This window comes from Lactuca serriola, chromosome 2 (assembly GCF_051521515.1).
Source record: "Lactuca serriola cultivar US96UC23 chromosome 2, Lser_US96UC23_V15, whole genome shotgun sequence".
NCBI lineage: Eukaryota > Viridiplantae > Streptophyta > Magnoliopsida > Asterales > Asteraceae > Lactuca > Lactuca serriola.
The window spans coordinates 47,639,764-47,657,117 of record NC_136409.1 but is presented as its reverse complement, the minus strand read 5'-3'; the positions used below and the strand labels follow the sequence as shown (position 1 = coordinate 47,657,117).

General features: G+C 33.3%; 1 protein-coding gene across 3 annotated transcripts; it reads left to right on the top strand.

Moving 5' to 3' along the window:
- Positions 1 to 591: 591 nt before the first annotated feature.
- Positions 592 to 15,527, top strand: LOC145086218 (putative cyclic nucleotide-gated ion channel 20, chloroplastic). 3 transcript variants are annotated; one of them, XM_079023963.1, is made up of 13 exons: positions 592 to 864; positions 1,681 to 2,093; positions 2,881 to 3,072; positions 3,572 to 3,670; positions 10,438 to 10,575; positions 10,659 to 10,901; positions 11,744 to 12,010; positions 12,504 to 12,649; positions 12,760 to 12,837; positions 13,140 to 13,269; positions 13,692 to 13,938; positions 14,284 to 14,446; positions 15,077 to 15,527. In XM_079023963.1, exons 2-13 carry the CDS (start codon positions 1,704 to 1,706, stop codon positions 15,231 to 15,233), a joined length of 2,250 nt encoding a protein of 749 aa, XP_078880089.1. In that variant the 5' UTR covers positions 592 to 864; positions 1,681 to 1,703; the 3' UTR covers positions 15,234 to 15,527. The 3 variants fall into 3 exon arrangements, with proteins under 3 accessions (XP_078880089.1, XP_078880091.1, XP_078880090.1); XM_079023964.1 differs by lacking the exon at positions 592 to 864 and adding an exon at positions 927 to 1,063; XM_079023965.1 differs by lacking the exons at positions 10,438 to 10,575; positions 10,659 to 10,901 and having other exon boundaries at positions 593 to 864.
- The last annotated feature ends 1,827 nt before the right edge of the window (positions 15,528 to 17,354 follow it).

Genomic DNA, 17,354 nt, shown 5'->3' with positions numbered 1-17,354 from the left:
TGTAAACTATGGCGGTTGTTATATTGTATGTGTGATGATGATGATGTTTTATTTCAATTATATACACTGTGATGATATTACAAGATGAAGTCACCCAACTCACCCCGGGGATGTGGCAGATTGGTATCAGATCAATGTTTAGATCAATGTTTATAGTGAACTGACATATCTAAGCATACAAGATATGCAACTATAAATACATTGGGACTAAAATACTCTAAACAAAAATAAAATACATACCTATGTGTGCATTCTAGCCCAGCGGTATCCGGTGTTGTCTTCCCTCTTTGAGGTTGAAGGTTCAAGTCTCGTTGTCGACATATGTGGATTTAAGGAGTAATTTAGGAGTATGTTAGATTTGTCGTTTCAAATAATAATAATAATAATAATAATAATAATAATAATAATAATTTTGATGGAAAAAAAAAAGTTGAGATAACCGAAAAGTAATCCAATCTAGTTTGTTGTCATTTGACCATATTAAAAAGACTCGGGATGCAAGAAGATACCCTCTAATCAAAAGGTGAAGGAGATAGTGACCTCTTGCTCCTTTATAATCAAAAGTATACATACATTCCGCAAAGAAAAAAAATATATGGTGTGTGTACATGGTGATTGAAAAGATGTGGGAGAGTAATCGTTCCACTGCTTTCTACCGCTTTTTGTCGCGTTTGTTTCTAGTCATTGCCTCACTGGGTCTTGGTCTTCGTCTACGCTCAATCAATGCATTTCATGTCAAAACCCTTGTGCGCCCTTTTGATTTTGATATTCCTTATTATCCTCTTTTTCAAACACATAATCTCATAACTATTTGTGGCTTCCTCATTGTTCGTTTCTTGGAGCTTAAATACACTTCTTAATAAGGTTTGTCTAAATTTCTTCTGGCTTCTCATGTATTTTTGTTTTTTGTACTGAAAATACTGAATACGCTTCACTTTGATATTGAAGTAACTTCACTTTTACTTGAAGAATGTAAAAAAGTGGCGATTGATTGCTTCTAAAATGTGGTGGAGTACAATTGAATGTGTTACCACCAAACAAATAATATACGGTTAATATTAATGTATTATATCAACTGTTATTTCTGTTTGAGAATGTGTTTTGGTTTTGATATTAACTTGTTGAGGCTATTCTATTTCAGAGACTGTTTTTTAGGGTTGTTTGAAATTGGTTATTTGATTATTTGATTATTGCTATCTCAAGAAACGATTCTATTACAGATTTTTTTTTTTTTTTTAAATTACTGTTGAAGTTGAATTATGCTGTGAAGAAGCAGTATTATGACTCGAAATTAACAGTTATATCTTTGTAAGTTCAAATGGTACTTCCTTTAAGGTAAAATACATTCCAATTTTTTTAATAATAAACTCATAATACATACTTTAAGTTTGCTTAGCTTAGTCATATGATTTCTTGGTTTCATCCACACATTTAGAATATTTCTATTTCTTATTTAGTATGCCACGATTATTTATTTATTTAAGAATCAAATGATAAATTTTAAGTAATTCGTTGTAATAAAATTTATTACCAAAGGGTAAAACAAAATCACTATAAACCCTTATGACACATACTTACATACTTTATGTAACCTCAATTTAATCATAATTGATTTGGCTCCTTATGGGCACTTGTTCATCTAGTGGGTCATTGTATACCTGATTTACATCTCTCATGCAGATATTACACTTGGTGCTTGATAGATGGACTCTATTGAAAAAGACGATGTACCAATGTTAACAACTACAAATTGGTCAACCGATAGCTACGATCACAATATAAATCGAAGAAATTTACAGAGGAGCAGAACTGCTGTTTCAATATCCATTCCTTCTAGCTCCATTGAAATGAATCCTGGTGCAACAAATCGTGTTGGCTTTACAGGTCCCTTGCGTAGTGAAAGAAAAACTCGTGATGTACAGAGACAAGAGAGGGAGCTTGTGGAACGAGTACGCACTAAAAATTATAGCCATCAAAGTGAGCACTTAATGAAGTCTGGACAATTGGGGATGTGTGATGATCCTTACTGTACAACATGCCCAGCTGCTTACAAAGCACGGTCGATGTCAAGATCCGAGGGGTTTCGCCACCGTGTATTACTCTTTTCTTTCTAAAATATTTAAATTTTGATCTGTTAAAATCTTGTGTCTTGATGGTGGTTTGACTTTTGAGAAGATTTTGACCTTTAGTCCCTGTTTCGTAGAACGGAACAGTTTTACTGTGTTTGTGGACTAGGAGTGATGTCGATGACAAAATTGCAATTTTTTGTCGGATCCAGATAGGTGGAGTAAGGTGGGGTAGGGACTTGTTTTTTTATCTATAGTTTGTGTAAAAGACGTAAATACCCTCCATATCCTCATCAATGAATAGGGTCTTAAAAAGCTTGTCAGGTCCCATCCTCCCGTCCACTCCAATCTTGTCCCATGTAACAAATGCAGGATTTAGTTGTATCTTATCTAACCTGTTTTAGATATATATTGATTGAGGGCATGTAAAATGAAATTAAATGTTAATATAAGTAGCAACATACTTTCACTTCATACCTAATTTGGTCATTCGGTTTTGATAAACATTACTAAAAGCACTACATTTTTCAATTTTGCTTATTCAGGGTAATGTATGTTGATCGCATACCTGTAAAATGTTGACATCATTCATTGGATTTCATAACGAATGATAGTTTTTTATTGTTTTGAAAATTAAATGATCATATAATGGCTTTTGAAACTTGAATGATTTTAGTAACGATTTTGAATTACTCGAAAAATGTAAAACATTGTTCTTATGTACTTATAGCGTCCTTCAAATTGAATTGCTTACTTTGTACATGCAGTTATTATGTTTTTTTTCTGTTTTTTTATTTTTTTATTTTTTTTGCAGTTTGATGGTGTTTGGTATGAAGGCGCAAAGCTGTGGGCAAAAGACAAATTATTGTTAATTAAAAGCTTTGCATTCGGGGTCATGAATCCACATGCCAAAGCAGTTCAACAGTGGAACCAGTTCATTGTCATATCGTGCTTATTTGCCATTTTCATAGACCCCTTATTCTTTTACTTGCTGTCAGTCAAGAAGGTAACATTGCTCATATAAAAGGATTCATGTTTTTTGCACAAAGAAGAGATTGAGAGCATGTTTTTGTCCTACCTTCTTCCACCGTTTGAGTTTGACAAATAATTGTAATTTTTATCCCATTGACATCGGTCCCAATCCTAAGTCCTAGTTCGAGTTCGAGTCTGAGTCACACTTGTTCTCTATTGTACTTGGTAACAAAAGTGGCCTTGTTAGGCAGTTTTTTGCTACAATGAAAATTTGATCTGTTAGGAATAATAACCGTTTATATTTATTAGGTGTATGTATTTGAATGACACAAAATCAACTTCTATGCCAGTAAAAGTCAGTTTGTGATTTATCTGAGTCAAACTTAAAACTATTTCTTCACCTAACTATGAAACACAATTCAAAGCCATTTTTCCTGCTTCTACCTTAAACACACATTTAACATAGATAATCTTTTTTTATTGTTTAAACTGTGACTAATTTCCTTCTACATGTTTTACTTTTTTTGGAGCAGGACTGTAAGTGCATAATAATTAATTGGCCAATGACGAAAACCATCGTGGTTTTCAGAAGCGTGACAGACCTTATATACTTCATGCATATTCTTGTTCAGGTAAACGGCTTAATCACCTCTTAGTCTTCATTTTGGCCATGGGGCTTATTGGTATGGATGGCATTTACCCTATGTCCTCCCTAAAGAATACCAATATATTTTTATTTTTTGTTCCTAACCTAGTAGTCTAGTACATAGCAAATGAAAATGTTACATTAATTATAACTTCTAACAAGGGTTAAGGCGTTAAGCAACTATATCAATGTAGTAAACAAAGAGGATAAAGATGCACAAATATGGAAAAAAAAAAACCCTAATTCATCAAACAACCCACAAATCCGAATCACAAGAACAATATTAATTTAAGCGGAATAGGAGTAATATATCAAACAACAATCAATCAAATGCAATTACCAAGCAAAATAGTAAATCAGAGAGACACAAAAATTTATGTGGAAAACCCAAATTGGGAAAAAACCACGGGCGGAGTAAGCCAAGAACCAATCCACTAAAATATTGCAGTGTTTACAAAGCTCGATCAAATAGATTACGATGAACTATAATGGTGATTTGGTGAAAAAGGGTTGAAACCCTAGAAATGTCGATCCAAAATGGGGAAGAAGAAGAAATCTTGATTTTTTGTTTAATATCTCTCTTCTAGAAAATAACATTCAATTTAAGCTACAAAGGAATAAAGATTTTCCAAAATTGGCAAATATGGACCTTCAACAATGAAGCAATTGCATTTCTAGAACAAGTCCATTTTAGACCTGATACACCTATTTTAGACATGGTGTCATTTTTTGACCTAATACACCCATTTTAGACCCAATGTCATTTTTAGACTTGATGCAACCAAGTTAGACCTAGATTGCTAGAAAGACAATATATCCCTTGAACTAAGCAGAAATTGTCAATTTTGGAAGGCATATTTCCACAATCTCCATCTTGACTTCAAAATAGACCATTCAAAATTTCAACTTGTCCAAAAATCACCCGAAAACATAAAACGTCAATAGCTTATCAAACTCTAAAACTCCATAAGAACTTGTAATCACCATTTAGTGAAAAACTGATTCCGAAAAGAAAAATACCTCCTCCACCAAACCATTCAGGCTCAATTGTGATCAGAAACTCTCATCAAGTCCAAACATAGTTTGAACTTAGCTATAGGAAGATCTTAGTGAACATATCAGCAGGATTATAATCTGTATGAATCTTGTCCATGACAAAATCACCTTTTTTCAATGATATTCGACACAAAATGGAAAGGCATATCAATGTGCTTAGTTTGGGCATGAAACATTTGATCTTTTCTCAAAGAAGATAGCACTTTTATTGTTATATAATACTATGGTAACCTTCAATCTATCGTTGAGTTCAATAAATAGACCCCTCAACCAGATATCTTCCTTAATTGCTTTTGTAATCAACATATACTCTGCCTTGGTAGATAACAAAGCAATTGTAGACTGTAACTGGGCATTCTAACTAATAGCATAATCGTTCAAAGTAAACTCATACCCTGTAATAGATCTCCATTTATCCAGATCTTTAGCATGATCTGAATCAACATATCCAAGCACCCCAATGGTAGACTTACCAAAATGCAGGCACATAGAAGATGTACCTCGTAAATAATGAAAGATCCATTGCTTTGCTTTCCAATGTTCTTTCCGTGGGTTCGCAATATATATATATATATATATATATATATATATATATATATATATATATATATATATATATACTAATACTAATCATGCTAACAACATAAATCAAATCAACGTGCGTGAAAATCATATAATACATTAAAGATCTGACAGTAGTAGAGTATGTAACACGTGCCATATAGTCCATATCAATCTTAGTAGTTCTTAGTAGTAGGACTCATACGAGATAACTTCAATTAAGCTGCAAAAGGTGTGTTTATAGGTTTTGCTTCATGCATATTGAAGTGTCTTCGGACTCTCTCAATGTAAATTTTTAGCAAGATACAAGACATTAAACTTCCTATCATGAACAATTTCCATACCTAATATATTTTTGGCAACTCGTAAGTCATGCATTTCAAAACCAATTTTCAACTGGTCTTTTAATTTCTGAATCTGCTTTATATCTTTCGCTACGATCAACATGTCATCCACGTATAAGAAGTAGATCTTCAAACCATCACCACAGTTTTTGTAATAAACGCAACTATCACGGGCACACTTCTTGAATTCGTGATTAGCCATAAATGAATAATACCTCTTATACCATTGTCTAAGAGATTTCTTGAGGCCATAAAGAGGTTTATTCAATTTATAAACATAATTCTCCTTACCAGGAACTACAAAACCCTGAGGTTGTTGCATAATAATATCTTCCTCAAGAACACCATTTTAGAAAGTTATAGTAACATCGAGTTGCTCTAACTCATAGTCATTAGAAACAACCAATCTCAACAATACACAGACAGTACTACGTTTGACAACTGAGGAATAAATTTAAGTTTATTCAGTACCAGGAATTTGATTGTAGCCTTTAGCTAATAGCCTAGCGTTGTAACTTGGTTTCTCATCTGGGTTGACAAGTTCCTTGAGCTTATAAACCCACTAGAATTTAACCGGTAATTTTCCTTTTGGAATAGAAACTAAATCTCAATTATCAGTTCTTTGTGAGGACTCCATCTCACTTTGCATTGCAATCATCCAATCACTTGAATCTTTAGACTTAACAGCCTCATCATAATTCATAGGCTCCATTCCAGACTAAATATCATCATCTAAATAAAAGCATAAGAAACAAGTTTAGCTTCAACATAGCTCTTTGGAGGTACAATATCTCTTCTCGATCTATCTCTTCCAATGCGTGGACTAATAGCTTGTGGTGGCGAAGATGTTGACTCTTCAAAAACAATGGGCTTATCAGACGAGGAAGACTCTTGATTTTCTACTGAACTTGGAATAGAAGTGGAAGATGAAGTAGGAATCTACACCTCCATTTGAGCTTTCTCTTTACTTGCTTGGGATGATGCATCTGCACTTCTAAAAGAGTTGGCAACAAGCTCAATTATAGCGGAATCATCAAAAGTAACATATCTTTCTATAATAACTTTCTTTAGATTTGAGCACTGTAACTTCTATCCTTTTACACCCGGATTATACCCCAAAAAACACATTTTATTGTTCTCAGTTCTAACTTCCCATTTTCAGCTCATGCATAAGCTGGACATCCAAAAGGTTTTAAATTTGTACAATCGACAAGTATCCCATACCATAACTCAAATGGATTTTTCTTCTTAATTGCTCTTAGCGGTGATTGTTTTATTACATGGAAAGCAGTAGAAACAACCTCCACCCAAATGGAATTTAGCAATTTGGAATTGGAAAGCATAAAATAGACCTCCATAATGGTGTGATTCACCCTTTCGGCTGCACCCTTTTGTTGAGGTGTATGGACTACCATGTGATGTCGATTGATGCCTTCCTTTTAGCAATAGGCATTAAACTCTTTTGAGCAAAACTAAAGTCCATAATCCATTAGAAGATACTTTACTAACAATCCAGATTGCTTTTCAACTTGTACTTTCCAATTTCTAAAGGTGAGAAAAATCTCCGTTATGTTTCAAGAAGAAAGACCATGCCTTTCTGGAGAAATCATCAATGATAGTGACCATATAAATAGCTCCACATTTCGAAGCAACTCGAGTCAGTCCCTACAAATATGCTTGGACATAGTCGAGTGGTCCTTTTGCTGTATGAACATCACTCATAAATCTCACCCACTTTCTCTTTCTATATACACAATCTTTATAGAACTCTAAACCAATAACCTTTTATTTACAAAGTAATCCTCTTCGAATCAATTCAGACATGCCTTGAAAACTCATATGGTAGAGTCGAAGGTGCCAAATACGACACTTCTCTAGATCAGAAAGTAACTTTGAAACAATAACATCACTTGAAATTATTTTCCACTCAAGAAAGTAGAGGTATGAAGTCTTTCATTTGGATCTCAGTTTGTTAGAATCATCTTTGAATACCTTGAGAACTCTACCTTTACCAGCAAACTCATATCCCTTTCTATCAATGGAACTAAGGTCCCGTTTGATAGTTGATGTCCGGGAAAATACTGTCTTGGAAAGTTTTCTGACTGAGAAAGAAACCACGATGTTTGATAATACATTTGATTGACTATGTTGAATGATGAAAAATGACCATATTATCCTGTTGTTTTATACTGCGATGGACTGGGCAGTTAATAGCGCCGAGATCTCAGTGGGATACCATTTCGCGGGTGTTGGCAAAATAGCGGTTTCAAATAGCGCTCAGAATAGCGGAACTGCTAATATCTCCGGGATTAGCCGAGATTGGCCGCTATTTTCCGCTATTTCGACTCCGAGATCTCGGTTTTTGACCGCTATTTCACAAAATTGATTTTAGCTATGCCGATTGCTTTTTCTTTCTGTTTCCATCACTTTTTTCCTTCTTCTATGGATTAATTTTATATAAGGAAACGATTAACTTATCTATAAGGAAGATTTAATTGATTGATTTTACTTAATTCAATGAATTAATTGGATTTAGATTTTGGAATAGAGGAGTTGCGTATTTCTATTTTATTAATTAATTAATGAGATATATATATATATATATATATATATATATATATATATATATATATATATATATTACATGATTTTTCAAAAACCGCTATCTCACCGCGAGAACCGCTATTTTAAATCACAGCAAGTGACCGTGATTAGATTTTGGACCGCGATAACTGCATAGGCGATGGATGAAGTTGCTGAATAGTTATAAAAACATACAAAATCAAAATTACACAATAATCATTTAAAAATACAAATACAAATTATCATACAAAGTAATTAAACATAAATCAATTAAAATCCAAGTAGAATATCGATTAGGTTGTTTTAGTTTATTGTTTTTCAAGTAGATGTCACGTTGTTATTCTTTCTAGTTATTTTAGTTTTTTTATAACCCAACATGTGATTCTTGACCCGATTTATGTTCGGTAGTAGTAGGATGGATGAGATTTTTTTAAAATAAATTAGGATGATGGTGTTATAAAAAAAAAAAGAATTAATCCAATAAAAATGAAGTAAAAAAATTAACTACAACAAATTAATAATTCAATAAAGTAATATTTATTAATATATAAATGATAAATATTATAAATAATATTTATTAATATATAATCCAATAAAAAATTAAAAAAAATTATAAAAAAAAAGAATTATTTAAAAGAAATTAATATTACAATAAAATAATATTTATTAATACATAAATATTATATATGAAAAATAATACTTATCAATATTTAATAATCCAGTAAAAAAATTAATAATCCAATAAAAATGAAATTTAAAGAAATTAATAATCCAAGAAAGAAAGATGCGAGGTTTGGAGTACAACTGTCTTTCCGGCCCATTCAACCAGAAATATATGGTTTCCGGGCTTTCTTGGAAATACATCTTATCGGAAAATACACTTTTTTTTGTGCAAATCAAACAGTCTTACATATCCATTCAGCCAGAAAGATTTGTTTGGACCTGAAAATGTTTATCAAATGGGGCCTATGATATAACAAGTTTCTTCTAAGGCCTGGAACGTATTTAACATCCTCTATTATTTGGATAATTCCATCAAACATACAGATTCTGATTGAACCATACCCAACGATTAGACATGTAGAATTGTTATCCATAAAAACATAGCCATGGCTAACCATCTCAAACGTATAAAAGTAACTTCTATTATGACACATATGAAAAGTACAAACGGAATTGAGTATCCATTCACTAATAGAATCTAGTTCATCCGAATAAACTGTAAGTTCTCCAATACAATCAACCTCAGCAACATTGGCTTCACCATAAGAACTAGCTTGTTTATCATTTGTTTTTTTTCTCTTCATTATTCAACTTGAAGCATTGATCAATCAAATTTCCTTCTTGTGATAGTAATTGTAAAACTTTCTTTCGCCTTTAGACTTGGATCTAGCCTTGTTGGAAGATTAAGACGTTTTACCTCTATCTGTTGTTCTTCCTCTAGCATTTAAACCTTCGACTTTAACATCATTTGAACCACCACAAGTAATATGCTTCATATTCTCATTTGAATCCAAATCTATAAAACTTCATCTAAAACAAGAGTTTCACGGCTGTAGATGATAGTATAATGAATATGGTTGTAGGATTCAGGCAACGATGACAACAAGAATAAGGCCAAGTCTTCATCTTCATACTGAACATCCATATTCTCCATGTTAATGATCAACTCTTTTAATTTGGAAATATGTTAAGCTAAAGAAACTCCTTCAATCATCTTGAGATTGAACAATTGTTGCTTTAGATGCAACTTGTATGGTTGGATCTTAGTCATCAATAGTTGCTCCAACTTTAACCATAAAGTAGCCACTGAAGTTTCTTTCAAAAGATCTTGCATATTCATTTGGAAAATGCAAATGAAGTTTCTTTCAAAACATCTTGCATATTCATTTAAGTCAATTTGTTAAAAGTTAATTGAGTTAGCTTTTGCATTATGAGCTTTTTGATCACTAGACCAGATGTCCTGATCTCTCATTTGCGGTTTACAAGATTTGTCTATATATGTCAAATCCGCACAAACTGCATATGAATGCCCACATCTACAAAATGCCAAGCTACGGTCTGCCGGTCTAGCCCAATAGATATAGCCCATGTTGTATACTTTGTATAGCTACCGACCATCTAATTGTTTTGGTGTATATTTACCTAGCTTGAATGAAAGAATCATTATGGAGAATATGGTAGCGTAATAGTAATTTTGTCTTTGCAGTTCAGGTTAGCATTTGTTTCACCTGAATCAAGGGTTGTAGGAGCTGGAGACTTGGTTGATCAACCTAGAAAAATCGCATTACATTATCTTTCTGGATTTTTCTTCCTTGACTTATTTATTGTATTACCGGTTCCTCAGGTGAGATTTTCTTTCAATCATAATATCTTATTTTTACCCTCATTAGTTGTAATTCCTCATAAGTTAATTTACTATGCAAGCAGATAATTGTATTACTTTTCTTACCAAGTGCGACATCCGGAGCTACTTATGCAAAGAATCTCTTGCGATCAGGTGTTCTTAGTCAGTACATCCCCAGGTTATACCGATTTCTGCCTCTTCTTGCTGGCCAGTCTCCAAGTGGTTTTATATTTGAGTCAGCATGGGCCAACTTTGTCATCAATCTTCTGACCTATTTCTTGGCTGGTCATGTTGTTGGATCATCCTGGTATCTGTTAGGGTTACAGGTGAGTGAGATCATGAAATATTGAGTTATTGACCATGTTTTATCTTATATGTTTTATATTCATTTTTTAAAATAAAAAAAAAAAACACAAAATAGAGTATATATATTTTAATCACAATGCTAATCTTAGACAAGGTGAATATGTTATTTACTATAAAACAAGTTTACACATTTCGGCCTTGTACTTTGTCAAAGTTTATGGCTATAGTAGTTTGCCTTATTTCATGGTCCATAAAACATAGTTTGGCCACTCTTTCAGTACCTGGGTCGTTAAACATAACTGTTCAGCAGTGAAAATCTGTAAAATGACCATTTTTATTTTCTTTATCTCCTTCATTTTGCTCTGTAATAAACCCTAATATCAAACGAAACTCATCCAGAACCCCCAAAACAATGCTAAATTAAAACAAAACAAAAAATGAAACTAAAAGAAAATTCCAAAATAAAACATAAATCTGGAGGACATTGATGTCGTCTGTTATAGAGTTTTAAGGAAGAGAGAAAGAAGATGAGAACAAAAAGATCATTTACATTGACGTAACACCCATTTATAAACAACGTGAATTATAGGGACGAGCGTCTCCAAACATCGTATTGGGGATGAAAAAAGCAAAAGGACAAACTATTGAACAATACCCATAACTTTTGATTAAGGACAGGGCTGAAACTTGTAACTTAGTCTAAAACTATTGCACAATCGCCATAAGTTTTGATAAAGCGCATTTTTTAAACAGCTTCAAAGTTATAATTTCGTCTCCAGATATTTATATGCTATTATTCATGTCATAGTGTATTAAAGTTTACAGGCCAGTACTAATTGTTTTTTCCTTTAATTCTTTCAAGAGGGTGAGTGAATGCCTTCGACAAGCTTGTCGTCAATCTACATTGTTCCCAAACTGTTTGAAGTTTATAGATTGCGGGCGTGGGGATGATTTTCAATACTTAGCACGTGATCGACAATGGAATAACTGGAAACAAGATGAACGTTCGAGTTCTTGTTTTACAGATCAGGCCAGTTTCCCCTATGGAATTTACGAGAAAGCTGTCAATCTCATTGCCGAGGATAACATAATCAGAAGATATGTATATTCCTTTTTTTGGGGGTTTCAGGTATATATTCAATTTTTTTGGATAAACTTTGTTCGCTTTTGTTTTTTGTGAGGGCTCTTTCAGTATTTCATTCCATTTCTTATATTATTACCTTGTGTTAATAAGTAACTGTTATGGAAATATCTAAATAAATTGAAAACTTTTTGGCATGTAAATAAATCTTAATAAATTAGTTTGTGGTGTTTGCATGTTATTAGTTTTACTAAGGAGAGGGTTGTTATGCCAAAATAAGGGATTTGATATTTTATTGTTGCTAGAGTTATGGGATTTAAGCTAGTGATTGATTTAATAGGTAAAAAAATGAAATGAACAATGATGTAATCTAAAGAAATAAATTAAAACACAAATAAATGAAAGTGAGTTGCTCATTTTTGTATTTTGCCTCAAACTTTTTGATGTTAAGTTCTATTTCTATCTTGTAAATGAAATTATTTATGTCAAAGGTAATAACAAAATTCCTCCTAATTCTTTATTTGCTGATGATTGTGAGAAGCAAATCAGTACACTGGCGGGCAATCAATCTCCAAGTTACTATGTTGGGGAAGTCCTTTTTACGATGGGTATAATTGGCCTAGGGCTTCTACTTTTTGCACTTCTGATCGGGAACATGCAGAACTTCCTTCAAGGTCTTGGACGCAGGTGAACCATTTAATGCGGTTAATTATTATGGTAGTTATAACCACTCATTGAATTATGATATAAATAATTCTTCCATGTGCATGATCTATGGAATTTTAATATTATCTTAGACGGCTGGAAATGTCACTTAGACGACGTGATATTGAGCATTGGATGGGACACCGACATTTGCCAGAAGACTTACGAAGGTATATATCTCATGCCTCATTACTTTAATTTCTTTGTGTAGAGTGATTAATTATAAATCCACTGCCCTCTTTTCCATAGAAAAATAAAATTTAGCCGTAACCTCAAGTGATCATAAGATTTTTTTGGGAAAATGGTCTCAGAGATTCCCAACAGCCTGCCAAGTGAAAAAAATTGGAAAATAAGAACATAAGGATAGGAGTGGAGAACTCAAACAATTGGTGAAAAACCACAGCCTCAAAAGAGGAAAAAAGACATTGTATTAAAACATGAGAGAAAAACCATTTAACGTTTTGATGTGCAGAAAAGTTCGAGAGTCGGAGCATTATAATTGGGCAGCTACCCGAGGGGTTAATGAGGAGATGCTAATGGAGAATTTGCCTGAAGACTTGCAAAGAGATGTACGCCGGCACCTCTTTAGTTTTGTCAAGAAAGTGAGAGTCAACCCTCCCTCTATGTTCCTTTTTGGTTACTATTATATGATTACATATCATTAAAACTAAGGGTAAATCCAAGAAATAACAACGTACCTTCATTTATTTATGTATTATAGCATTCTGCTTTCATTCTTTTCTATTACAAGTGTACTTCCATTTTGTTTTCTTATTATCTGAAACTTCTACTCAAGTATATATTTGTTTTCATTTTAGGACATTATACTTCAAAAATTCTACCCGATTACAATGAAAATCGTTTTGTATTTCGATGACGATGCTATAATCGGGTAGTTTTTTTAAAAGTATTATAATGCAATATAGAAAAAGTGAAAGTAAAATGGTATATATAATAAACAAAATAATGTAAGTATGTTGTTTCTTGCAGTTACAAATTATAATCACAACTTTTTAAATCATAGGTCAGGATTTTAGCAATGATGGATGAACCGATTTTAGATGCAATATGTGAAAGGTTAAGGCAAAAGATATATGTCCAAGGAGGCACACCTTTATATCAAGGAGGGGTTGTGACGAACATGGTTTTTATTGTAAGAGGAAAGATGGAAAGCATAGGAGAAGATGAGAATCATGTTCCATTGTCGGAGGGTGATGTATGCGGTGAAGAACTTCTCAGATGGTCCCTTGAACATTCATCAGTTAATGGAGGTATAAACTAGATGGGATGGACAAATGGCAATAATAACAACATAATATTAATTCATTAATAGTTTGGTCATGGGACTATAAAATTCATTATTAACCATTGTACTTTCTAAAATTGATTAATTTGGGTAATTTTGATTAAAAAAAAAATCTGTAAAATGGTAACATGGAGAACGGGTTCTATAACAAGTTTCAAAACGTGACTGGTTTCAGTAACATTTTCTAAAGTCCAGCGGGAAAATTAGGAATGAAGTGAAAGTTTGTTGATATTTATTTCAATTTCTTGTTAGTTTAAGAACATGAACCTTTAGATTTTGATTCCTTTTCACAATCAAATGTTACTTCCAGATACAAGAAACGACAGAAAACAAGGAGGCAGATTGCTTAGCGACAGGACAGTGAAATGCATAACGAATGTGGAGGCATTTGTTCTACGGGCTGCAGATCTTGAGGAAGTAACAACTCTTTTTTCTGTATTCTTAATGAATCAGCGTGTTCAGTTTGCCATAAGGTAATGCATCTTTTACTTACACAATATTTTCATTGTGGGACCAGTTAAACACTTATATTTACCACAAACGTTCCACATTTTACAAATTTGTCCAACCTACACACATCATGCAACTATGTTTCAACCGGTGTAACATGCTCAAGCAAAATCTTTCTTATTTCAATCACAAAATGAAATGTGACCGCTTTATATTTCGTCATAAAAACAAGTTTGTTGCAGAAATAGCAATTTTTTATTATGGGTTTGCATGCTTTGGGCAGGGACATGGACTTAGACGGATGTGAATGGGACAAAAATTACAATTTTTTTTTTCACACCCACAAAGTGGGACACTGACTTGTCCTTGATCTTTTGTCTGTGTAAAAGCGTTATCGCCATCCTAATCTCATCACATAGCCCTAGAAAGCTTTTCGAGTCCTTTGTAACAAAGACAATCTTATAAATTTCCACATCCTTATGCAAGGACAAGCATGTTGGGACACATTGTAGTCCTTTGCATTTCCAAATGGGATGCACAGCTAGTTTTCACATGTACTATATAGTAATTTTGCATTTATTTAGAATAGCATATCATAGTTTCTGTTTCGTTTTTTATAACTACATGGTCTGCACATTTTTTGCTATCTCCAGGTACGAATCTCCATACTGGCGGTCCCAGGCGGCAACCACCATCCAGGTGGCATGGAGATACTATAAGAAGCGGAAAAACCGTGCAAAAACCTCACATGGTCGTACCACTCTTCCCTCCAAGTGGTCTGCTTTGCAGCAACGGGTAGCGTCTCGTTAGTTTTCATGTATGTGCCTACAATTTGGTGATACCGTTGCCTAAACTAATGCCTATTTTGTAAACCCTAAACCCTGCATTTATGAGTTGTGGGAAGCTAGGAACTGAAGACGTGGGTGTTTACAAGGTGTTTTTGCATGTTTTCTTGTAGTATTATGTTTAAAGCATGACATAGTATTGTAAAGGGTTCACGTGTGAGTGTGCAACATGTTATTGATGTTTTGTGAGGTTGTAACACTAGAAGTACGTTTGCTCTTATGTTCAAAAACAAAATGTATATATTTTCTTTTCACTAAAGTTCGGATTGTATTTGGATTTTATTTCTTTTCAAAAGACCTAAAAAATCATATTTAAGAGTGAAATTTCACTAAATTTAGAGATAAAGATAAAAAAGTAGTTTCATCTTTTTTTTCCCATTTTGAATGTTGCAGAGCCATACATATTCTTTATAGAAAGAAAATATGTAGAATGTTCTTCTATACTACGCTAATATCCCTATCAATCTGGATGATACTACCATTGAGTAGCGTCCTGCTGAAATCGAAGGATAGAAGGCTCTTTTGTAAGAATGTATATAACTTGAGCAATAGTAACACTACAAGAAAAATGGTTATTTGCATCACCGCTAAGGTAATTGGTAGCCATCCGTGTGAGTTCTAATCTCGTAACTCTAACCCTTGATTGGTGTTTACATCGAACGGCTGGAAATGCTTGTCGTTGAATAGCAGTATCGGGGACATTAATAGCGGTGACATGTGTCACCGCTAATGCTCGAAAAAAAGAACCGTGAATAAGTTTCCTCCAAGCCGTCGCTGTAATTGCTTATATGTCGTCACTATTGCAATGGCGTTGATGCTAAAAGCCATTGCAGATAAACACTTCAACTTTCTTTCTTCCCTCTTCTGCTTCCATTTCTCTCATTCTGCAACGATCCCATCGACTAACGATTTCGATCTGCGACGAATTCGACTAACTATTTCGACCACCGGCTTCCATCTCCACTATCGACGACCTCTCGGTGACCACCACATCTTCATTTTCTCCCTTTGTTCTCTTTCTTTTTTCTTTCTCTTTCTCCTATGACCTTGATAATTTTTTAATCAAAACAATTTTGGGTTTGATATGTACTATCTTTCACCTCTTTCTCATTTGTTAAAGTCGATTGCATCTCACCCTACCACCACCAATGATCACAAGTTCTTTTATACATAATACATGATATGTAATATATGTGTGTATTGTTGGTTGTTCTTAGTGAAATATGAGATACATACAAAATTTATGAAAGTTTGGTGTTGTGTTAGGTTAATGTGATATACAAAATATGTGATATATGTGTGTATTTGGTTTATGCGATATACAAAATTTGTGAAAGTTTTTATGTGGGTGAAATTTGTGATATATGTGTTGAATTGTATAGGATTGGTATTATGTTTGGTTTGTATATGTGTATGTGTAATCGGCTTACAACATTATGTGGATTGTATGTGTATAATGAATGTATATGTGTATAATGTGTATTTGTATGTATGAACACAAGAAAATGTGTATGTATATGTGTATTTGTATGAAATGTTGATGGTATGTGTATATAATGTATGTATATGGGTATTTCTTGCCATGTTCTATTTATAATAGAAACTTTATTTGGATTCCTAGATTAAATAAAATGTTTATTCCTATGTGATGTGTATTTGTAATAGAAATTATATCTGTATATCTTATAATTTTCCAGGTAATGGCGTCGATTTGCATCTTGTTTCTTTACACCATGGTTGTTGTTATGGGTCGTGGATATGGGGGCGATGGAGCTGGAGATCCACAACACCTAGGTAGGACCTCAGGTGGTAGAGGTCCTAGTCAGCATGAGTAGGATGATAAGTGTAACATCCTAAAAACCATATAAAATTTTTCATTTTTATAAAACATTTTCACAAAAACCATAAGATAATCAACCATTGTTTTCAAATCAAATCCATCCAATCAAAGTATCAAATAATCTCTAAAACATAAATCAGCAGGAGGATGTGTACAATCATGCCTTTATATTGTCTTGATCATCTGAAGTACCTGAAAAACATTGAAATCCACAACTGTAAGCCAAATCTTAGTGAGATCCCCTAA

What these genes read in the sequence shown, in the direction of transcription:
- LOC145086218 (XM_079023963.1), top strand. Translation starts at nt 1,704, where the DNA reads ATGGACTCTATTGAAAAAGACGATGTACCAATGTTAACAACTACAAAT. An exon ending in ACTTGCTGTCAGTCAAGAAG is followed by an intron (nt 3,073 to 3,571) that starts GTAACATTGCTC and finishes TTTTTGGAGCAG; the next exon opens with GACTGTAAGTGCATAATAAT. An exon ending in TTGCCAGAAGACTTACGAAG is followed by an intron (nt 12,838 to 13,139) that starts GTATATATCTCA and finishes TTTGATGTGCAG; the next exon opens with AAAAGTTCGAGAGTCGGAGC.